Genomic DNA, 19,525 nt, shown 5'->3' on the forward strand with positions numbered 1-19,525 from the left:
CGGGTCAGGCAGCATCAATGGAGAAAAATAGATGGTATTTCGGGTTGGAACCCTGCTTCACTTATTTCAGTCTGAAGGAGGGTTCCGGCCCAAAACGTCACCTATTCCTTTTCTCCAGAGATGCTGCTTGACTCGCTGAATTACGCCAGCATTTTGTGTTTACCTTCAAGATTTGACACAGATTACCTATTCACGACGGAAGCTGTTCATGGTGGCAAATGGTTGAAGGTTCAGGCATCACAAATTTAATATTTTATATTGACGAACCAGGAGCAAACAAAAGGATATATTGTTCCTGTAGGAATGATGGAAACAAAGTCAGTAGGCCAGTCCTTCAAAACACTAATTCAAAGGACTTAAGAATATGGAGGGCTGCGGGTAAAAGAGTGGAAGAATGGATTGATGTGATTGCTGTACTAGTCTTGATGGACTGAATGCCTTCCTTCGTACTGTAAATGTTTTATGATTCTGTTCATTTTGTCTCTTTTCTCACAAAAAGGCTAGCAAGAAGCGTGGGAACGGTTCAAATTCTTGCCAACAAGAGACACCTGAAAGACATTTGCACAAGTACATGGATAGGAAAGGAACCAATATGGACCAAATGCAGGGCTAGTGTAGATGGGGCATCTTGATCAGTATGGGCAAGTTGGGTCGAAGGGCCCATTTCCATGTTGTATGCCCATGACTATCCCAAGTAATGCATCCATTTCTCATCAAATACTGCCCCAATAAAGACTTCACTTTTACACCAAAAGTGAATATACTTGTCTTGCAGTTTAGGCATTAAAGAGTTCTTGGACATGACCGTTGAATCAAATGAACTCACCTCTCTTAAACTGGTTAATGAACCATCGGTCCTTTTTAATATCGGAAATAGTGGCTCTGTTCTTTGGGCTTTCTGTTAGAATGTTGTTCAGTAGACCTGCACAAACCAGAAACAATCATAATGTAGAACAAATTAAACTAACCAATGGAAGTGTAAAGGTTTTTAACCTGCTTCTAGCCACCCAAAATAGGACACTGTACATTACAACCTGAAAACATTAGAAATTAATTTACCAACAGGATGTGTGTATGCCCCAGATTTACCAGCTGGGCAAAAAAGCAGTGAGTAGAACCACAGCCTCACAGCTCTAGCGACCTGAGTTCAATCCTGACCTCTGGTGTTGTCTGTGTAGAGTTTGCGCATTCTCCAGGTGACCACCTGGGTTTCCCTTAGGTGCTCTCTTTTGGTCCCACATCCTAATAGATCTGCAGGTCGATATATTAACTGGCTGCTGTCATTTGTCCATAGTGTTCGGGGGAGTGGTAGAATCTGGGATGAGCATGAGAATGTGAGGTGAATAAAAATGGGATTAAAGCAGGATTAGCACAAATGGGTGGTTGATGGTCAGCATGGACTCGCTGGACTGAAGGGCAGGTTTCTATGCTGTATCTCTATGACTATGATCAGGCAACCTATCATGTCCTTCCTGCAATGGTTTAATCAAATAACAAAGCCATTTATCTGCCTCGGTCCAATCATTCATTATATCTTTGTACACCTCATCAATGGTGAGGGATGGAACATGTACTTTTTGCGCATCACGGAAACTGCAGTCAGCAAGTTTGCAGATGACACAAAGTTAGGGGGGGTGGTGAATAGCGAGGAAGGGATCTGCAAGCTGCAGGAAGATATAGATGAGATGGTCAGATGGGCGGAGCAGTGGCAGATGGAATTTAATCCTGAAAAGTGCGAGGTGATGCACTTTGGCAGGAATAACTTGGAGAGGGAGTACACCATGAATGGAAGGACCCTAGGGAAGACAGGGGTACAGAGGGACCTTGGAGTACAGGTACACAAGTCCTTGAAGGCAGCAGGACAGGTGGACAGGGTGGTCAAAAAGGCATATGGGTTACTGGCCTTCATTAGCCGGGGCATCGAATATAAAAGTAGGGGGGTAATGATGGAATTGTACAGAACACTGGTGAGGCCACAGCTGGAGTATTGTGTACAGTTCTGGTCACCACATTATAGAAAGGATGTGATAGCTTTGGAGAGGGTGCAGAGGAGATTCACCAGGATGCTGCCAGGGATGAAGGGCCTCGGCTATGAGGAGAGACTGAGCAGACTGGGGTTGTTTTCCCTGGAGCAGAGAAGGCTGAGAGGGGACATGATCGAGGTGTACAAGATCATGAGGGGCATAGATAAGGTAGATGGCGGGGAACTTCTTCCACTGGTGGAAGGTTCAACAACGAGGGGACATAGATACAGGGTAAGGGGAGGGAGGTTTCGGGGGGATGTGAAAAAGAACTTTTTCACCCAGAGGGTGGTTGGAGTCTGGAACTCACTGCCTGGGGTGGTGGTGGAGGCGGGAACACTCACAACGTTTAAGAGGCATTTGGATGGGCACTTGAAATGCTACAACATTCAGGGCTATGGTCCAAATGCGGGAATATGGGATTAAAATTAGACTGTGTTTGGTAACGGGCGGCACGGACACGATGGGCCAAAGGGCCTCTTTCTGTGCTGTGGGACTCTATGACTCTATGACCACAAATCCCACTGTCAATTACTGCAAGGCTGCGATGTCAGAAAATAAACAACCCGTTTACAAATAGAACAACTAAGTTTCAGTTTCACTGCTATGTTAATCGACCTCCCCCAGTAATCTTGGTTCCAGCTCTAACCACACAACCAGCCCATACACTGGACCCAATTTGACTCAGGCCATCATAAAATATTGCTGATCTGCCATGAAATGTTAGGATACCCCCCCCCTTTTCCTGAATGGATATTGGCATTTCGTCAATCAGAGACCATCAGGTTATAGTTCTCTACTTATTCACTGCCACTTTTCTTAAAAACTGAAGTTAATTTTGATTAGTTTTTAGTCACATGTACTGAGGTACAGTGACAAGCCTTTATTGCGTGCTAACCAGTCAGCGGAACGACAATATATTACAATTGAGCCATCTACAGTGTATAGACACCCGATAAACGGAATAACGTTTAGTGCAAGATAAAGTCCAGTAAAGTCTGATTAAAGAAACTATTTTCTGCCTTTCAATTCTTTCAGAAACTAGAGAAATTTTGGAAGATCAACGCTAATATTGTCGACCCGACTCAACCTTATTTGTTTTAGTGAAATGGAGAGGACTAAAGAGCCAGGAATAATTCCTCAAATATCACTTTTCTATTGGAAATGCAGCTGTCATGAGAATCCTATCCCAATTAATGAATAGAACACCCTACTTGTTTGAACCACAACATTTACCATCTGGACAGACTCCTGCAATGGCGACTGTGTGAAGTCCAACACATTGACGTTGGATCTTCTATCAATAGTAAGATCTTCTAGCCATAGGAAATCTAAATCTGCCACAAAGGCTTACTGAAATTGAAAGTTTTGCTTTGAATTTGACAGATATCCCATCTTTATTTTGGTCAAGGATTATAATAAATAACGACTGTCAAAACCAATGTTTGCAAGGATAATTTACAGCAGATTGTAGAAATCATGTGCTAAACATAAATCCATGATTCGACTTCAGGTCAAAGTTGTGAATCAATGCAGCCTTCTTGCTGTCAACTGAAGAAGTAATGTATTCATTCTCACTCTGTTGACTTGAGCACAAAGATTTAGGCCGACTATGAAAGATTGCTGGGTCAATGGAAATGACATTTCACTGATTATTTAATAAACTAAAGACCTATTTGTTATTTCATGCAGTGCAAAATACTTCTTGGTACCATATTAAGAGCAGGAAATTTTCCAATGTCCCCACTGTGACTATTATTTCACGGTGCACATGGAGAATAAACTAACAGACAAACTTATTCATCACATTGTAACTTGCAATTTGGGTATTAGATTTGTCTGGGTAAAAAATGACGACAGGAATAGTCCTGTGAGCTTCACCACCTAAAAAGAACAGGGGGCATCACTGACAGAGACGTACTCACACAGGGCCACATAAAAAGTGTTAGTAGATCTTGTACTCAAGTTTCAGCAATGGGAGAGTGATCCCACTGCCTATGGACAGAGAGCCATGGGTACGACCACTACAACAGCCAACACCTAACATAGCACCAAATCGCTCCGCAGCCTCACCCTCCCACAAGCTATTCTCAAAGCTGGACTAGCCACAGGACAGATTCCAAATCATTTCCTCACTCAGTGGGACAGGTTCGATCTTTTTCCACGGTGTCAAGTATAGTTTCTTTTCATTCCAATCACAGTATTCCTGGCAACTCTCAGCAGGCTGGTCCCAGGGTAACTCTGAAACACAAAACAGTGCATTATAAAGATCTGCAGCAAGTACATACTACCCAGGAGCCATGTCCTGGCACTTGGAGTAGTCTGCCCATCTGTAAAACAAAATTAGATTTGAAAACTTTGGCCTTGTTAACACCTATGAGACTATTAAAGTTTCAAAACCACATGAAAAAAAAGCTGTCATAGAAGCCAGACTGTTATGGTGCAATAGACAATAGGTGCAGGAGGAGGCCATTCGGCCCTTCGAGCCAGCACCGCCATTCAATGTGATCATGGCTGATCATTCTCAATCAGTACCCCGTTTCTGCCTTCTCCCCATACCCCCTGACTCCGCTATCCTTAAGAGCTCTATCCAATCTATTTGACATTCTATAATCTATCACTCAGCATTCTGTTATCACAACAATAAAGCTGAATGAATCGTTAGATATATACGGTATTGAAACACCTCAGTTAACCTGTGACTGCTCCAGCAAAAGAACATTGCTCTCGAAGCATGGATGAAAACAATTGGAAAATATTCAAATCTTATTTCTTAGCCCAGATTATTTTAGATCTGATATAGTATAATGAGGTAGGATTAATTAATCTCATAATAAAGAATTCCTTGAGGAATAACGTGAAACCTGGGCACAAAATTAGTAGTGCTTAATAACAATGGTCACTACAATAACATAAGGACAGTGTTGGCCAAAGTGGATTGCGGTAACAGATTAAACGATAATAGACAGTCCACAAATCTCAGAATAGATATATTCTTGGAAGAAAGAATCATGCTAATAATCATGCTCTATGGCTAACTAAGTTAAGGATGATACAAAATTAAAAGACAAGGCATACATTGCAGGCCAAAAATTTGAAACATTTTAGAAAACAGTAAAGGTTGACAAGAAAATTTATAAAGAGGAAGAACAATGGAGAATGAAAAACTGGCAATAAGCTAAATTAAGAGTTTCTACGGGAATATAAATAAACAGTGTGTAAAGTTGGCTTCATAGTGGATGAGACTGGGGAGTTACTAATTGGAAATAAAGAACTGGCAAGAGTTTTTAAAATAGTTAGCTTCAGGGCAAAAGACACTAAAACAAAAATAATAACAGATAATCAAGGGCGTAGAAAATTACTAGGCTCCCTTCTAACACGGGAGAGTGGCACAGTGGCGCAGCAGTAGAGTTGCTGCCTTATAGCGCCAGAGACCTGGGTTCAATCCACACTAGGGGTGCTGTCGGTACGAAGTTTATATGTTCTCCCTGTGACCATATGGGTTTCCTCTAGGTGCTTCGGTTTCCTCCCACATTCTAAAGACGTGCAAGTTTGTAGGTGATTTGGCCTCTGTAAATTGTCCCTAGTGTGTAGGATAGAACTTGTGTATGGGTGATTGCTGGTCAGCCCAGACTCGGTGGGCCGAACGGCCTGTTTGCACTCTGTATCTCCAAACAAGACCAAAGCCGCTAGTTCACTGACTCCCGCGCTCTCCCTAGAGTTACGTGGTTCACTGGTGATAGTTTAGGAAATCTGCTGGTCCAGCAGCACCCAAACATGCTGGATTATTAGAGTTTTACTGTATTTTGTTTCATGTTAAACTTGCAACTGCAACAACCTCTAGTGGCAACGTACTGACATTACGCTCTACTTGACTTAAAGAAATAGTACATTTCAGAGTTAAATTCAAACTGAAGACGTGAGGTATTGCAGTCGCTGGAATCTAGTGTACAACACAAAATGTTGGAGCGGGTCAGGCAGCATCTCTGGAGGACAAGGGCAGGTGACAATTCAGGTTGGGACTCTTCACATTGAAACCGGTTCTGGAAACTCGGCTCTGAAAATCCATTCACGCATAAGACAAAAATACTTTAAAAATACTAGACATAATTCACTTCCAGCTTAAACATTTAATACCATCATCACTTTAAGCATACCTCATGCACTATGCTTTAAATTGTGAGCAGACAATAAAACAATATTGCTGTCTTTTTGTGCAGATTTTGTGCAGGATTACACATGAAACAGAGAGAAAAAAAAAGCAAAGTGCTCGAGTAACTCAGGCAGCATCTCTGAAGGTGATGGATAGGTGATGTTTTGGGTTGGGAGCTATCTTCAGAAAGGCCATAGGTTCCATAGGGAATGCAGAATAAAATGGAATAGACAAAATGACAGAAAGGGGCAAAGAGGAATAAGAAAAACAGCCAGTTTGGTATGACGAAACTCACAAAACTGAACCCACCTCCAGCCAGCATGGCAACAAGAACAATTCCACAGGACCAGACATCCACCGGTTCCGCATGGAACTCCTTCCTCTTCAGAAGTTCTGGGGCAACATACGGCAGAGTGCCACACATTTTATTTAACAACCTCTCCCGGCCATTGTGTCTATAAACTGTCGCCAAGCCAAAATCAGAGAGCTTCAAGTTATCTGAAGAAGGAAAGAATTTGGCAAGAGAGAACATAAACATGAGGTGATGTCTTCAGAACAATTACTTTCAAGTATTAACCATGAGAATGACATAGAAACATAGAAAATAGGTGCAGGAGGAGGCCATTCAGCCCTTCGAGCCAGCACCGCCATTCATTGTGATCATGACTGATCGTCCACAATCAATAACCCGTGCCTGCCTTCTTCAGTCTGAAGAAGGGTCTCGACCCAAAACGTCACCCATTCCTTCTCTCCAGAGATGCTGTCTGTCACGCTGAGTTACTCCAGCGTTTTGTGTCTATCTTTGATTTAAACCAGCATCTGCAGTTCTTGCCTACACATGAGAATGACAATGGCAGGTTAATTAGACTCCCTCCACAATGGGCATAGAATTGATCAAGGGTAAACCAACGCCCTGTGGAGGAACCAGTACCTGGGTAGGGTCCTGGGAACAACAGCATATTCTGTAAATTAGTACCAATTCAACAATCAGCTACTAAATCTATTAGATGAAAATAGCAATGTTTTATTGTTAGTTAGTGAAATCCACGCCTTGCCCTTTCTGCCTTAGTCTTATCTGTTGCTCTTCTCTCCAATCAATATTATTACACTAACCTAATTCCAAATCTTTTTTACTTTCCCTGCAGTCTGATAGAGAAGAATAGGAATTACTGGACCCAAGCAAGATGTGTTACCATTTTCAAGCTGATCCTCTAGATGTTATATTTGCATCAAATCGAACATCGAAAATGTGTCTAGATTTTAACTTTCGTGACCCATCTCTGGTATCTACTTGAAATTTGGCACAGATTTAGATAAAAAAATCATTGAGAAGGAATTCATAATTCGTCAGTGCAAAAGGTTGCCCATTAATTAATTAAGCTAATTAGAAAAAGAGAAGCAAAAGTTGACATTACAGAAGTAACGATCTGTCTCGGTGGATGCCAGCCAGGACAAAGGGGTTTAGCAGGGGCAGTCTACTGTGGAGATAATGCCTTCTGTTACTGAGTTGATTTACCCTGTCCCTTTCGTTTCTGCTGCCAGACATCGCAGCTCCCAGATGCAAAACTATTTTTTTTATCCCAACGTCTTGTAGGAATACATGTCACCACTCTGGCAACGGCCATGATAGTTGACCATCCTGAGCTTCTGTCGTATGCTGCACGGCTGAGTGATACGGAGCTCCTGACTGCAGTGGCTGGGGTGGGCAATGGATTTGCTGGAAAGGACAAGGGGGTGGGGGTGGGGAAAGTGGTACTTTCCCGTTCTATAAACATGTATTACAACTTCTATTGCGAAAGGAAACTCCGTGCAAAGTGATGTCACCCTAACAAGAATGCAGAGACATAACGAGAGAGAACACAATGACTAATACCTCCTCAGACCAAAATGAGTCACATCAACAAATCTGGACAAACCGAGCAGCTTTTCCCAACAAATAAAATAGAAGCTTGTGTAGGAAGGAACTGCAGATGCTTGTTTAAACCGCAGTCAAGTCAAGTCAAGTCAATTTATTTGTATAGCACATTTAAAAACAACCCACGTTGACCAAAGTGCTGCACATCTGACTAGGAAAAAAAAGAAACATACAGTGGCAGGCAGCCAAACACAACGGCGCGGCCATCTTGAACAAAATGTTAATTCAATCACCCACAGTCTAACAATAAAAGCACTAAACAGGCACCCAAATTACCCAACCCCAAAAACCCCCCAAAACACAGTCCAACAATAGAAGCATTAAATAGGCATTCAAATCACACACCCCAAAACCCCCAAAAACACAGTCCAACAATAAAAGCATCAAACAGGCACTCAAACCACCCAACCCCAAAAACACACAAAAAAAGAAACATCCATCAAAGAAACATCCATCACAGTGAGTCTCCTCCAGTCCTCTCTCTCCTCACTGTGATGGAAGGCCACAATGTCTTTCCCTTCTCCTGCTGTCCTCGCCCGCAGTCAGGTTGTTGTGGTTGCAGGCCGCACCGGACGGTCCACAGCGGGCCGAGCCCAAGGCGCGTCGCGTCGCAGCCGCTCCCGCAGCCTCCGAAGACGGCCGGCTCCGCCGATGATAAGTCCGATCCGGGGCGGGCGAACACGCTGCTGCTGCCGCTGTTGCTGCACGTCGGGGCGGTCGTGGCTCCCGACATTGAAGCGCCCGCCCAGCAGAGAAATATCCCGCGGCCATCTTAGGCCGCGCCGGACGGTGAAATGTCCGCGCCCCAAGCCCCGCGATCCGGGGCGGGCGAACACGCTGCCGCTGCCGGAGCTCCCGATGTCGGCATCCATGCGGCCCGAGCCTAAGGCGAGTCGCAGCCGCTCCCGCAGCCTCCGAAGACGGCCGGCTCCGGTGATGGTAAGTCCGATCCACGGACTTGGATGGTAAGTCCGATGGAGGCCGACAGCTCCAGGAGTTGGGCCGATGGTAGGCCGCAGCAGGAACGGCGACACGGCCCAGAAAACAAAGGTCGGGTCTCCGTTCGGAAGGGACACATATTTACAGTGTTAGTAAATATGTGTTAGTTTCCCCCTCCCCCCCACATACACACATAGTACACAAACACAAAAACACCACATCACAACTACAACTAAGACAAAAAAAAAACAACAAAAACACAAAGACAAATGGACCGCAGGTGAGCGGCAGCTGCTAGGGCAGTGCCGCCATTTTGTAACAGGGTTATGATTGTGGATGATCAGGCATGATCACAGTGAATGGCGGTGCTGGCTCAAAGGGTCAAATGGCCTACTCCTGCACCTATTGTCTATTAATTGTCTATTAAGATAGACACAAAAAGATGGAGTAACTCAGCGGGACAGGCAGCATATCTGGGGAGAAGGAATGGGTGTCATTTCGGATCAAGACCCTTCTTCAGCCTAGAAGCTTACATGCTTTTCACAGTAACAACGAATGCATGCAAGAGTACCTGTTTTTACTGCTTAACTTGTCGCTGAGAGCTCCCCTTATCCTTTTCCACGTACCAATTTCACGAAGAATTCAAGAAAAGCATAACGCTAGCAGAAATGATTTGAACGCTTGCGTTACCACAACAAAAGTGGTTTAAATTTAGTAATAGTTCTGAGAGTATTGTAGTGACGTTTGCTATGGTGAATTGGAAGTCATGCATATGTTCTACTTACGCCTTGTTTCCAGTTGCATTTAATATTGAGATCGTATGATTTTTTTCGGAAAACAATGCATATTTGAATGTGAGAAATTATTTTAAAATTATGTTTGTGTAAGATAAGCCAACTTCGAGCCAGTTTTAAAACCAGTTCAAAATAATTTAAAAAATAATAATTTTGCACTTTCCAATCCCTCAAAGTTCAGTGCAGTGAATAAACAGTCAGTAATAGACACTAAATACTGGAGTAACTCAGTGGGATAGGCACCATCTCTGGAGAGAAGGAATGGGTGACTTTTCAGGTCGAGACCCTTCTTCAGACCCGCTGAGTTGCTCCAGCATTTTGTGTCTACCTTCAATTTAAACTAGCATCTGCAGTTCTTTCCTACACAGTCAATAGTGCTGAGCTATGACTGAAAGATTATTATTCTACTTCTTACAACTTACATCCACACCTAGTCATTCTGTTAAGGTTACAGTAATTTTTAATAAACAGTTGTGCCTAGCACCAGCACCAGTCACCTGGAGCACGACTCACTTGACCCATGTAACATACATTGCAATAATTCTCCTCATTAAGACACGTTTGTGGTTTGCCTCGCTCTTTTGGTTTTTTTTAAATCGTAAATCGTACTCTTAGTATTTGGCTAATGTTGACAGATCTCAGTAGCAGACACCTGGTCCAGGAATCAAGAGAAGTCGCAGGATACAACCTGACTCCAGAGAGGATTCAGGAGATATATTATTTTCAGACTGCTAAAAAACTAAACTATAGGTACCAATATCACTTCTGTAAATTTAATTTGGAAAATTACGAAAAGCCAAGAAAGTGGAATTTAGACGATTTACATTCACGTTTTTTTCCTGTGTCTTCTGTGAACGATTCCTCCAATGAACCCCAATGATTACATTGACCCCAATGATTTCCATTGACAGCATCCCAAAATGCCAATTAGTTTATCATATTCGGTGAAAATTGACTTTCCAGAAGTGATTTCTTAATTATTTGAATTATGTACAATTATAAATGCAATTAAGACATAACTGACATCTTATGGGTTTATTTACTCCTAACCTGTGCTTTAACACTTCGTTAAACTTACTTTCATTCATTGTGAAACAATCAGATGGTGAATGGTTAATAAAGTGTAACTCCAGCACTTAGCTGGACCATCGTTAGAAATCGCAACTGGTACCGTAGTCTTCACAAGGAAGAGGGGAAGTGCTCTATACTACTATACCTCATTTTGTGTTATTACGAACAAAATGCAATGACCTTGCTCTGGGTTTCGACGACATGTATTGCACAGAGGACCAAAGAACCTTCCTGGGAATCGTCCGTCACACTGGCATCAGACAAAATACTCTCCGCCATGATCCCAGTGGGCTCCCAGCATAGCTAGCCTGGAACAAAGCGCGTGATTGTAGGTTTGTAGGTTTGTAGATTGTAGGTATGTAGGTTAATTGGCTGGGTAAAATGTGAAAATTGTCCCTAGTGGGTGTAGGATAGTGTTAATGTACGGGGATCGCTGGGCGGCACGGACTTGGTGGGCCGAAAAGGCCTGTTTCCGGCTGTATATATATATATGATATGATATGATTGGTCCATTGGTGTCCGGCTTTGATTGGACAATTACTGCTCGGAAAATTGACAAGATTTTGGAGGATTTTTCCAAGGACAAACGTGCTTTGATTGGACAATTACTACTTGGAAAATTGACAAGATTTTGGAGGATTTTTCCCATATTTTAAAAATATGTACAGGTTTTGTTCTTGACGAGTTTCAGATATAATTTCTATAACATTTTTACACAATATGTTATAAATACAGGTAGATATGGGATATGACATGAAACGAAAAGGCACCTCGGCCCACGGTCTATTAAGAACAAATTTCTGGAAATCCTTTATAACATTTATTTCTCGTGGCTGAAATCTGACATCTTGTCCAACTACTGAACTCAATTTGATGTAACGAACAAGGCAGACTTGCCCCCTTCTCTCTGCTTCCAATACCCTATGAAATCTACACCATATATTGGACCTTCATATTATCCCCACAGGTGCATCACATCAACTAACAGGAAACCTGAAATCCCCATACCTTGTTTGAACAGAGCACAAAGTTATGGTCACCCAACTATTAGAAGGATGTCATTAAGGTGAAAAGATGCAGAAAAGGATGATACTGGGACTTGCAGGCTTGAGATATAGGGAGACGCTGAATAGGCTGGGACTTTTTTCTTTGGAGAGTTGAAGACTGTGGGGCGTACTTTTTGAAGTAAACTAAATCATGAAGGGTATAGATAAAGTGAACATTCAGTCTTTTTCCCAAGGGAGGGGATTCTAAAACTAAAGGACATGGGCTAAAAGTGTGAGGGGAGAAATTTGAGAACTTGGGAGTAACCTTTTCACTTAAAGGGTCGACCACAATATGGAATAAGCTGGCAGAGGAAGCTATAGAGACAGATACTATTACTTTCAAAAGGCATTTAGACAGATACATGGATAAAAATGGTTTAGAGTATGGGTCAAATCCAGGTAAACGGGATCAGAATGCCAACTTGATTGGCACGGACAACTTGGGCTGAAGGGTCTTTCTCCATCACATACAGCTCTATGACTCCAAAATCCTACACAGCTAATTTTAGATCAGCAACACCAGGATGATACTGGGACTTGCAGGCTAGAGTTATAGGGAGAGACGGAATAGCCTGGGACTTTTTTCTTTAGAGAGTTGGAGGCTGAAGGATGACCTTTTTAAAGTATACTAAATTATGAAGGGCATGGTTAAAGTGAATTCTCAGAGTCTTTTACCCAGGGGAGAGGTACACGTGGCAATAATTAAATAAAACTAAACCCAAAAATTGCTGTGGTGACCAAAGGTCTGGCTCCAAACGTAAGGCCGACATCCGGGGAAAGTTCAAGCTTGAAAGGTAGCTTCCTCTCATCCGATGTAACAGATCTCATTAAAATATTTAGCCATAAAAAATAAATACCCACCGTCAGCTAGTACAAGTCAAGGACAGCATGATTACATCACAGCCTGTCAGAATGTTCGAAATTCTTTACCACTGTACACAGAGCAAAGAGGATGAAGGTACAAAAAGGGCCACTTATCATGACAGCTCCGTGTTTTGAATTATATCTTTCATTTTTTTACTATCTATTGGTATGGTCTGAATATTTGTTGCCTCGGTTATAAAAGTATTGTTCTAACTTTGAAGTTTACGAGAATGGCTGAATGAGATGGTCACGTTTTGGTTTCTTCCACATTAAAAGTCAAAAGATTTATTTTCAGATACCTCTGTCGTCAAGTAGCAGGTTCTCTGGCTTGATGTCCCTGTGTGTAATTCCAATGCCATGTAAATATTCCTGGTCGTGGGCAAAGAAAGTTAAGTCAGATGTTTTGAATATTTCTAATTCTCCAAGCCCACCAAATACAAACTATGCAAAGAGAACAGAGTTGTGACAGAATTAACAAGTCTAATAGGTCAGATACAATTGCTGGACACCTGGTTTATAGAACACTTTCTTGATTTAAACTAGACTTCCAGTACTCATTTTACTGTCTCTCATTGGAAGATTGCAATGTTAAACTCTGTACAAATCCAGGCAGGTAAATACCACAATCCATGTATGATCATGCTTCTGCCAACGCATCCTCACAGTTTCCATTCAACACCCGTTTAAAACACAAAGGGTAAACAATGAGCAATACATACCACTCCTGCTATCAGCTGCTGGAAAAACCTATGAGCATCCACTTCCGGCATCCCCACATCAGGCTCTAGGGGAAGGCAGATCAAATTATCAATGCTTAGCTTAGTATTAGCAGTGAATCATTAATAATATGTCTGAAGTTATATAATTGAACGTCACTATTAACAATCCCTGTTCCCAGGCCTTTTTCATTCGTGTCCCCAAGCAGCCAAATTCCCCCATATGCTTTCTTTTAATGGAAGGACAACCGAAGTAGCTTAGGTGGTGAACTGCAGCCCACCTTATGTTACTACAACATCTGGAAGCGCACACTGTGCAACCCTAACTCTGTCAGTCTTTCCTTTTCTCCCATAGTTAATAAATTTTGTTGTATTCTAAAGGTGGCAGAGTGTTAGATTGTGGTGCAATTATAGTCTAAGAGAAGATTCAAACCTATGAGGCCACATTAGGTATGTTAGTAATTGAGGCTGAAATGATATAACAAAGAAATTATAAATTTAGCTGATCCATATATAGAATGTAATATCAATGTCAACCTATTTCCCCTCTCACCCAAACTTCTCCATCTACAAGCCTAGGTTTATCCACAGATCCTACCTATTCTATCGAAGAGCTCTCCTCCACTGCAATACTCCAAAAACAAGTATTGGATGTGCGCCTCTCGCCGATGCCCATAGAAGCGGACAATGTTTGTATGGCTCAGCATCTTATTGATGCAGATTTCCTTCTTGATATTATCAGGGCAGTCATGAGCACATGTGGTGTCCACTTTCTTCACTGCCACTGCTTCCTCTGTTCGCCGATTAATTGCCAGTCGTACCCTAGGTTCAAACACAAAGTGGTTAATACAATGCAAAACGTCTGAATGGTTCATCAATTTAAGTACATCAAAAAGATAATCGTACTGTTTAAACAATAATCTACCATCTCATTCTTCTTTCCAGAGTAGGTCTCTTTATATTTTCTCATGTTGTATTCCATTTGCCACCTTTGTGCCCAATCACTCAACCTGTCATTCCCTTTGTTGTCTCATGCCCACTTTACAACTTGCTAACCCGCCTAATGTCAACGAATTTGATAATATACGCTCGATCTCTTCAGATTACAACCAATGCATCTATCATCACTGCAAACACTTCTTTTAAGATCCTACAATGCAGACTATCAGCTCCAGCGACTTATCAACTTTTAAAAGGTCATAAGTGATGGGAGCAGAATAAGGCCATTCAGCCCATCAAGTCTACTCTGGCATTCAATCATGGCTGATCTATCTCTCCCTCCTATCCCCATTCTCCTGCCTTCTCCCCATAACGCCCGACACCCGTACTAATCAAGAATCTATCTATCTCTGCCTTAAAAATATCCACTGACTTGGCCGCCTCAGCCTTCTGTGGCAAAGAATTCCACAGATTCACCACCCTCTGACTAAAGACATCCCTCATCTCCTTCCTAAAAGAACGTTCTTTAATTGTGAGGCTACGACCTCTAGTCCTAGACTCTCCCACTAGTCTCCAACTCCTCTCCACTTCCACTCTATCCAACCCTTTCACTATTCGGTAAGTTTCAAAGAGCACCCTCCCCCCCCCCCCCCCCCCCTCCCCCCCTCCCCCCTCCTTTAGGCTAGTTATCCTTTTTTTTTAAATCTACAATGAAAACCAATCCAAAATAATTATTTTGAATCTGCTATTTTCCGATTTTCCTTTATTAATTCCAAATCCTATCCTCTGCCAGCAACATTTATATTTCTTATTTTCTTGCTTTTTATAAGCCTGCAAAAAAACCTGACTTTTTATTGGGCCATTGGATAGTTTTCTCATATGTGCCAAATTCTCCTGCTTTATAATTGTAACTAGACCAAGTGGACCCGTTGGGCCCAAACCTCTCCTGCATTGGGTGCAGCACCCTCTCCCCCCCCCCTCCCTCTCTCCACCCCCTCCCCATTCTCTCCCCCCCACTCCATCCCCCTCACCCCCCTTCTTCTCCTCCCTCCTCTTCCTACCCCCTCCCTCCTTCCCTAGGAGATAGATTTAAACTTTAATATGTGAATAACTTTAAAAATATAACATTGATTTCATTGAAACTTCTTCCATTAGCACCAATGGGATGACGGTGAGAATTGTCACGCTAACATGTACCGTTTTGGCTGTAGTTCAGGAACAAACAAGTAAACAAACAACAGTTTTAGTATATAGAAGGGTCTCAACCCGAAACGTCGCCCATTCCTTCTCTCCTGAGATGCTGCCTGACCTGCTGAGTTACTCCAGCACTTTGTGAATAAATACCTTCACAAGGTATTGCTTTCTCAGTTGAATATAACTGCTGCATTTTATGTAGCAACTCCTGAAATGACTGGAATAGTGAAAGGCTTGGATAGAGTGGATGTGGAGCAGATGTTTCCACGAGTGGGAGAATCTAGGACTAGAGGTCATAGCCTCAGAATTAAAGGACGTTCTTTTAGAATTAAAGGACGTTCTTTAGTCAGAGGGTGGTGAATCAGTGAAATTCTTTGCCACAGAAGGCTGTGGAGGAAGTCAGTGGATATATTTAAGGTGAGATAGATAGATTCTTGATTAGTACAGGTGTCAGAGGTCATGGGGAAAAGGCAGTGGAATGGGATCAGGAGGAAGAGATAGATCAGCCATGATTGAATGGCGGAGTAGACTTGATGGGCCGAATGGCCTAATTCTACTCCTATCACTTATGAACTTATAATAATAATACATTACATTTGTATAGCGCTTTTCTGGAAACTCAAAGACGCTTTACAGGGTAAATAAAACATAAAAATAAATAAATGAACAGAAAAGGAAGAATAAGGTGAAGCGACGGTCAGTGGTTGAAGGCAGTGTTGAACAGGTGAGATTTCAGTGATGTTTTGAATGTGGTGAGTGAGGAGGAGTCTCTGATGGTTTGCGGTAGAGAGTTCCAGAGGGTGGGAGCAGCGATGGAGAAAGCCCTGTCCCCCCAGGATCTGAGTTTGGTCCGGATGGGGGGGGACAGGAGGTTAGCAGCAGCAGAGCGGAGGGTGTGGGTGTCTGTGGAGGAAGTCAGTCAGGTAGGATGGGGCCAGGTTATGGAGGGCTTTGTAGGTCATGAGGAGGATTTTGTATTGGATTCTCTGGGGGATGGGGAGCCAGTGGAGCTTGTAAAGGACGGGGGTGATATGGTCAAGGGTCGGGGAGTGGGTGAGTAGACGGGCAGCGGAGTTCTGGATGTATTGGAGTTTATTGATGATTTTTGAGGGTGAACCATAGAGGAGGCTGTTGCAGTAGTCCAGACGGGAGGTGATGAAGGCGTGGATGAGGGTTTCTGCAGCTGTGGAGGAGAAGGATGGACGGAGACGGGCAATGTTTTTGAGGTGGAAGAAGGCTGTCTTGGTGATGTGTTTAGTGTGTTTGTCGAAGGAGAGGGTTTGATCAATGATGCCAAGATTCCGGATGTGAGGGGAGGTGGATACTGAGAAACCGTCGATGTTGAGGGTGAAGTTGTGGGTGGATTTGGTGGGCGTTTTTGGTCCAATGATGATGATTTCGGATTTGTCACAGTTTAGTTTGAGGAAATTGATTTGAAGCCAAGATTTTATTTCAGTGATGCAGTTTGTCAGGATAGAGTGTGTGGCGGTGGAGATTGACTTGGTGGAGCTGGATATCATCGGCGAAGCAGTGGAATTGGAGACCATGACGGCGGATTAATTGACCAAGGGGGAATGAGTTATGAATGGCTGCTGTTGCTGATCTACCAAATTATTTTAAAAACTATTTGCTCAATGCACTTTGGCCAAGCATGTCACTTACTCGCCATACGCTCCTTCACCCAAAGTCTGCACCAGGTCCCAATCTTCCACAAATGGTACAGCCATCATCCTGCACAATCATCGATGGTGCTGAAAAAAGTAACCCAATAACAGAAATAATCAGATATACAAGAATTGTTTTTTTTCAGAATCTATGCATCGCTGGCAATGCCACCTTTTATCACACATCTAATATTGCCCCCAGGAAGGTGGCAGTGAATGCAGTCTCGAACAACTGCAGTCTTCTGCTGAATATTCTCTACATTGTCATTGGGGAGGGTGCTCTAGGATTCAGACCCAGCCACATTGAAGGACGGACAGGATAATCACAGTTCAGTATTTTCTGTTACATGTTTCAGATTTCCAGAAGTTGTGTTTTCTTGTTCAGTATATTTCCAGGTCAGAATAACATGCTACTTCAAGCAATGTGCAGGTAGATTTCCTATGTTTCCGCTGCGCCATCCTTCTTGAAGGTGAAGTGAGCGGTGGAGGCCAGAGGTTGGAGAAGGGCGGCACGTTGACGCAGTGGTAGAGTTGCTGCCTGACAGAGCTTGCAGTGCCAGAGACCTAAGCTCGATCCCGACTATGGGTGCTGTCTGTATGCAGTTTGTACGTTCTCCCCGTGACCATGTGGGTTTTCTCCGACATCTTCGGTTTCCTCCCACATTCCAAAGACGTACAGGTTTGTAGGTTGCTTGGCTTGGTATATGTGTAAATTGTCCCCAGTGTGTGTTAATGTGCGGGGATCGTTGGTTGGTGCGGACTCGGTGGGCCGAAGGGCCTGTTTCCGCGATGTATATCTTAACAAAACTAAAAAGAGCTATTAAAGGGCTGGGCAAATGCAAAATATTTCTAACAAAAAAGGCTTTGGAATGTCAGCAAGTAAATCGTTCACTGCAAGGAATCCAGACTCTCCCCTTTTCACCGCAAGAGATTTTAATGTGATCGTCCAAATGAATTTCTTGTCAGACATCACAGGAAGTTTGACGGTTATGGTATCACAAAATGCTGCAGTAGCTCAGCAGGTCAGGCAGCATCTCTGGAGAGAAGGAATGGGTGACGTTTCGGGTCGAGACCCTTCTTCAGAAGAATGGTCTCGACCCGAAACGTCACCCATTCCTTCTCTCCAGAGATGCTGCCTGACCGGCTGAGTTACTCCAGCATTTTGTGATACCTTCGATTTGTACCAGCATCTGCAGTTATTTTCCTACACAACTTGACAGTAATGGTGATTATCATTACATTTTAACAGTAAACAGTTCGAATTTTTCTGGTGGATATGGTCAGCAAGTGAAAGAAGTGCTATTTGCCATGTAGCGATCCAGACCACCTATCGTCCAAATCTTGTTGGATGCAGGCATGGACTGCTTTATTTACTGAGTTGCAAATGAAATTCAACATTGTACAACCATGAACAAATATCCCCACTCCTGACTACCTGATGGAAGGTCATTGATAATGTAGCTGAATAGGGTTGCAGCTAGGCCACCTTCCCAAGGAACTCTTACAGTGCTGTTCCACCTAGGGTGAATGAGTTTAACACCCCAGTAATCAAGGTCTGTCACGTATCTCATCTTTGGAACCTGAGCATGGGTGAGCATGACCTCTTGATGTTGCATCATTTAGCTCTTCCAATACTTTAAGGATTGACAGTAGACTGGGATGGTACTTCGCCAGATTGGATTTATCCTGCCATCTGTAACAGGACACAGGCAATTTCACAGTCTTGGAGGTATGAGTTGTAAATGTCCTGGCAAATTTCAGGGGTTGGGGCAAAATGTTTGTTTAGATTAGAAGAGATAGAACCAGGCCCTTGGCCCATCGTCCATGCCGATCATTGATTACCCATTCACATTAGTTGTTATCCCAATTTCCATGTACACGCTGCACAAGGGGGAAGGGATGGCAATTTACAGAAGGCCAATTAACCTACAATCCACACATCTTTGGGGTTTGGGAGGAAATCACAGGTAGCACCCAAGGTGTGGAACCAACCCTGCTGCCTGATATGGTGAGGCAGCAGCTCTACCAGCTGCGCCACCGTGTTACTCTGAATACTACAGTCTTCAGCACGTCAACTGGAATAGAGACTGGTCCCATAGATTTTGCCGTACCCCCCCCTCCCTCCCTATGCTCCCAACCCAATTTGCTTGCAGACTCTGACACCCACTCAATCTGCCCCTCCCCGGGCTGTTGGCACCCACCCCCTCAG

The 19,525-nt window shown here is 43.2% G+C and overlaps 1 protein-coding gene across 2 annotated transcripts in view; it reads right to left on the bottom strand.

Moving 5' to 3' along the window:
* Positions 1 to 19,525, bottom strand: part of chek1 (checkpoint kinase 1) — a 33,842-nt gene that overhangs the window by 13,826 nt on the left and 491 nt on the right. The window contains exons 2-8 of one of the 2 annotated variants that reach the window (XM_078426517.1): positions 17,315 to 17,403; positions 14,118 to 14,341; positions 13,523 to 13,587; positions 13,103 to 13,172; positions 6,484 to 6,672; positions 4,158 to 4,262; positions 827 to 922 (exon numbers count right to left, since the gene is read on the bottom strand). In XM_078426517.1, the coding sequence (XP_078282643.1) occupies positions 827 to 922; positions 4,158 to 4,262; positions 6,484 to 6,672; positions 13,103 to 13,172; positions 13,523 to 13,587; positions 14,118 to 14,341; positions 17,315 to 17,382 (817 nt within the window). In that variant the 5' untranslated portion in view covers positions 17,383 to 17,403. The remainder of the gene's footprint in view (positions 1 to 826; positions 923 to 4,157; positions 4,263 to 6,483; positions 6,673 to 13,102; positions 13,173 to 13,522; positions 13,588 to 14,117; positions 14,342 to 17,314; positions 17,404 to 19,525) is intronic. The other variant, XM_078426518.1, reaches the window with a different exon arrangement.

The sequence above is a fragment of the Rhinoraja longicauda genome, chromosome 32 (genome assembly GCF_053455715.1).
Source record: "Rhinoraja longicauda isolate Sanriku21f chromosome 32, sRhiLon1.1, whole genome shotgun sequence".
NCBI lineage: Eukaryota > Metazoa > Chordata > Chondrichthyes > Rajiformes > Arhynchobatidae > Rhinoraja > Rhinoraja longicauda.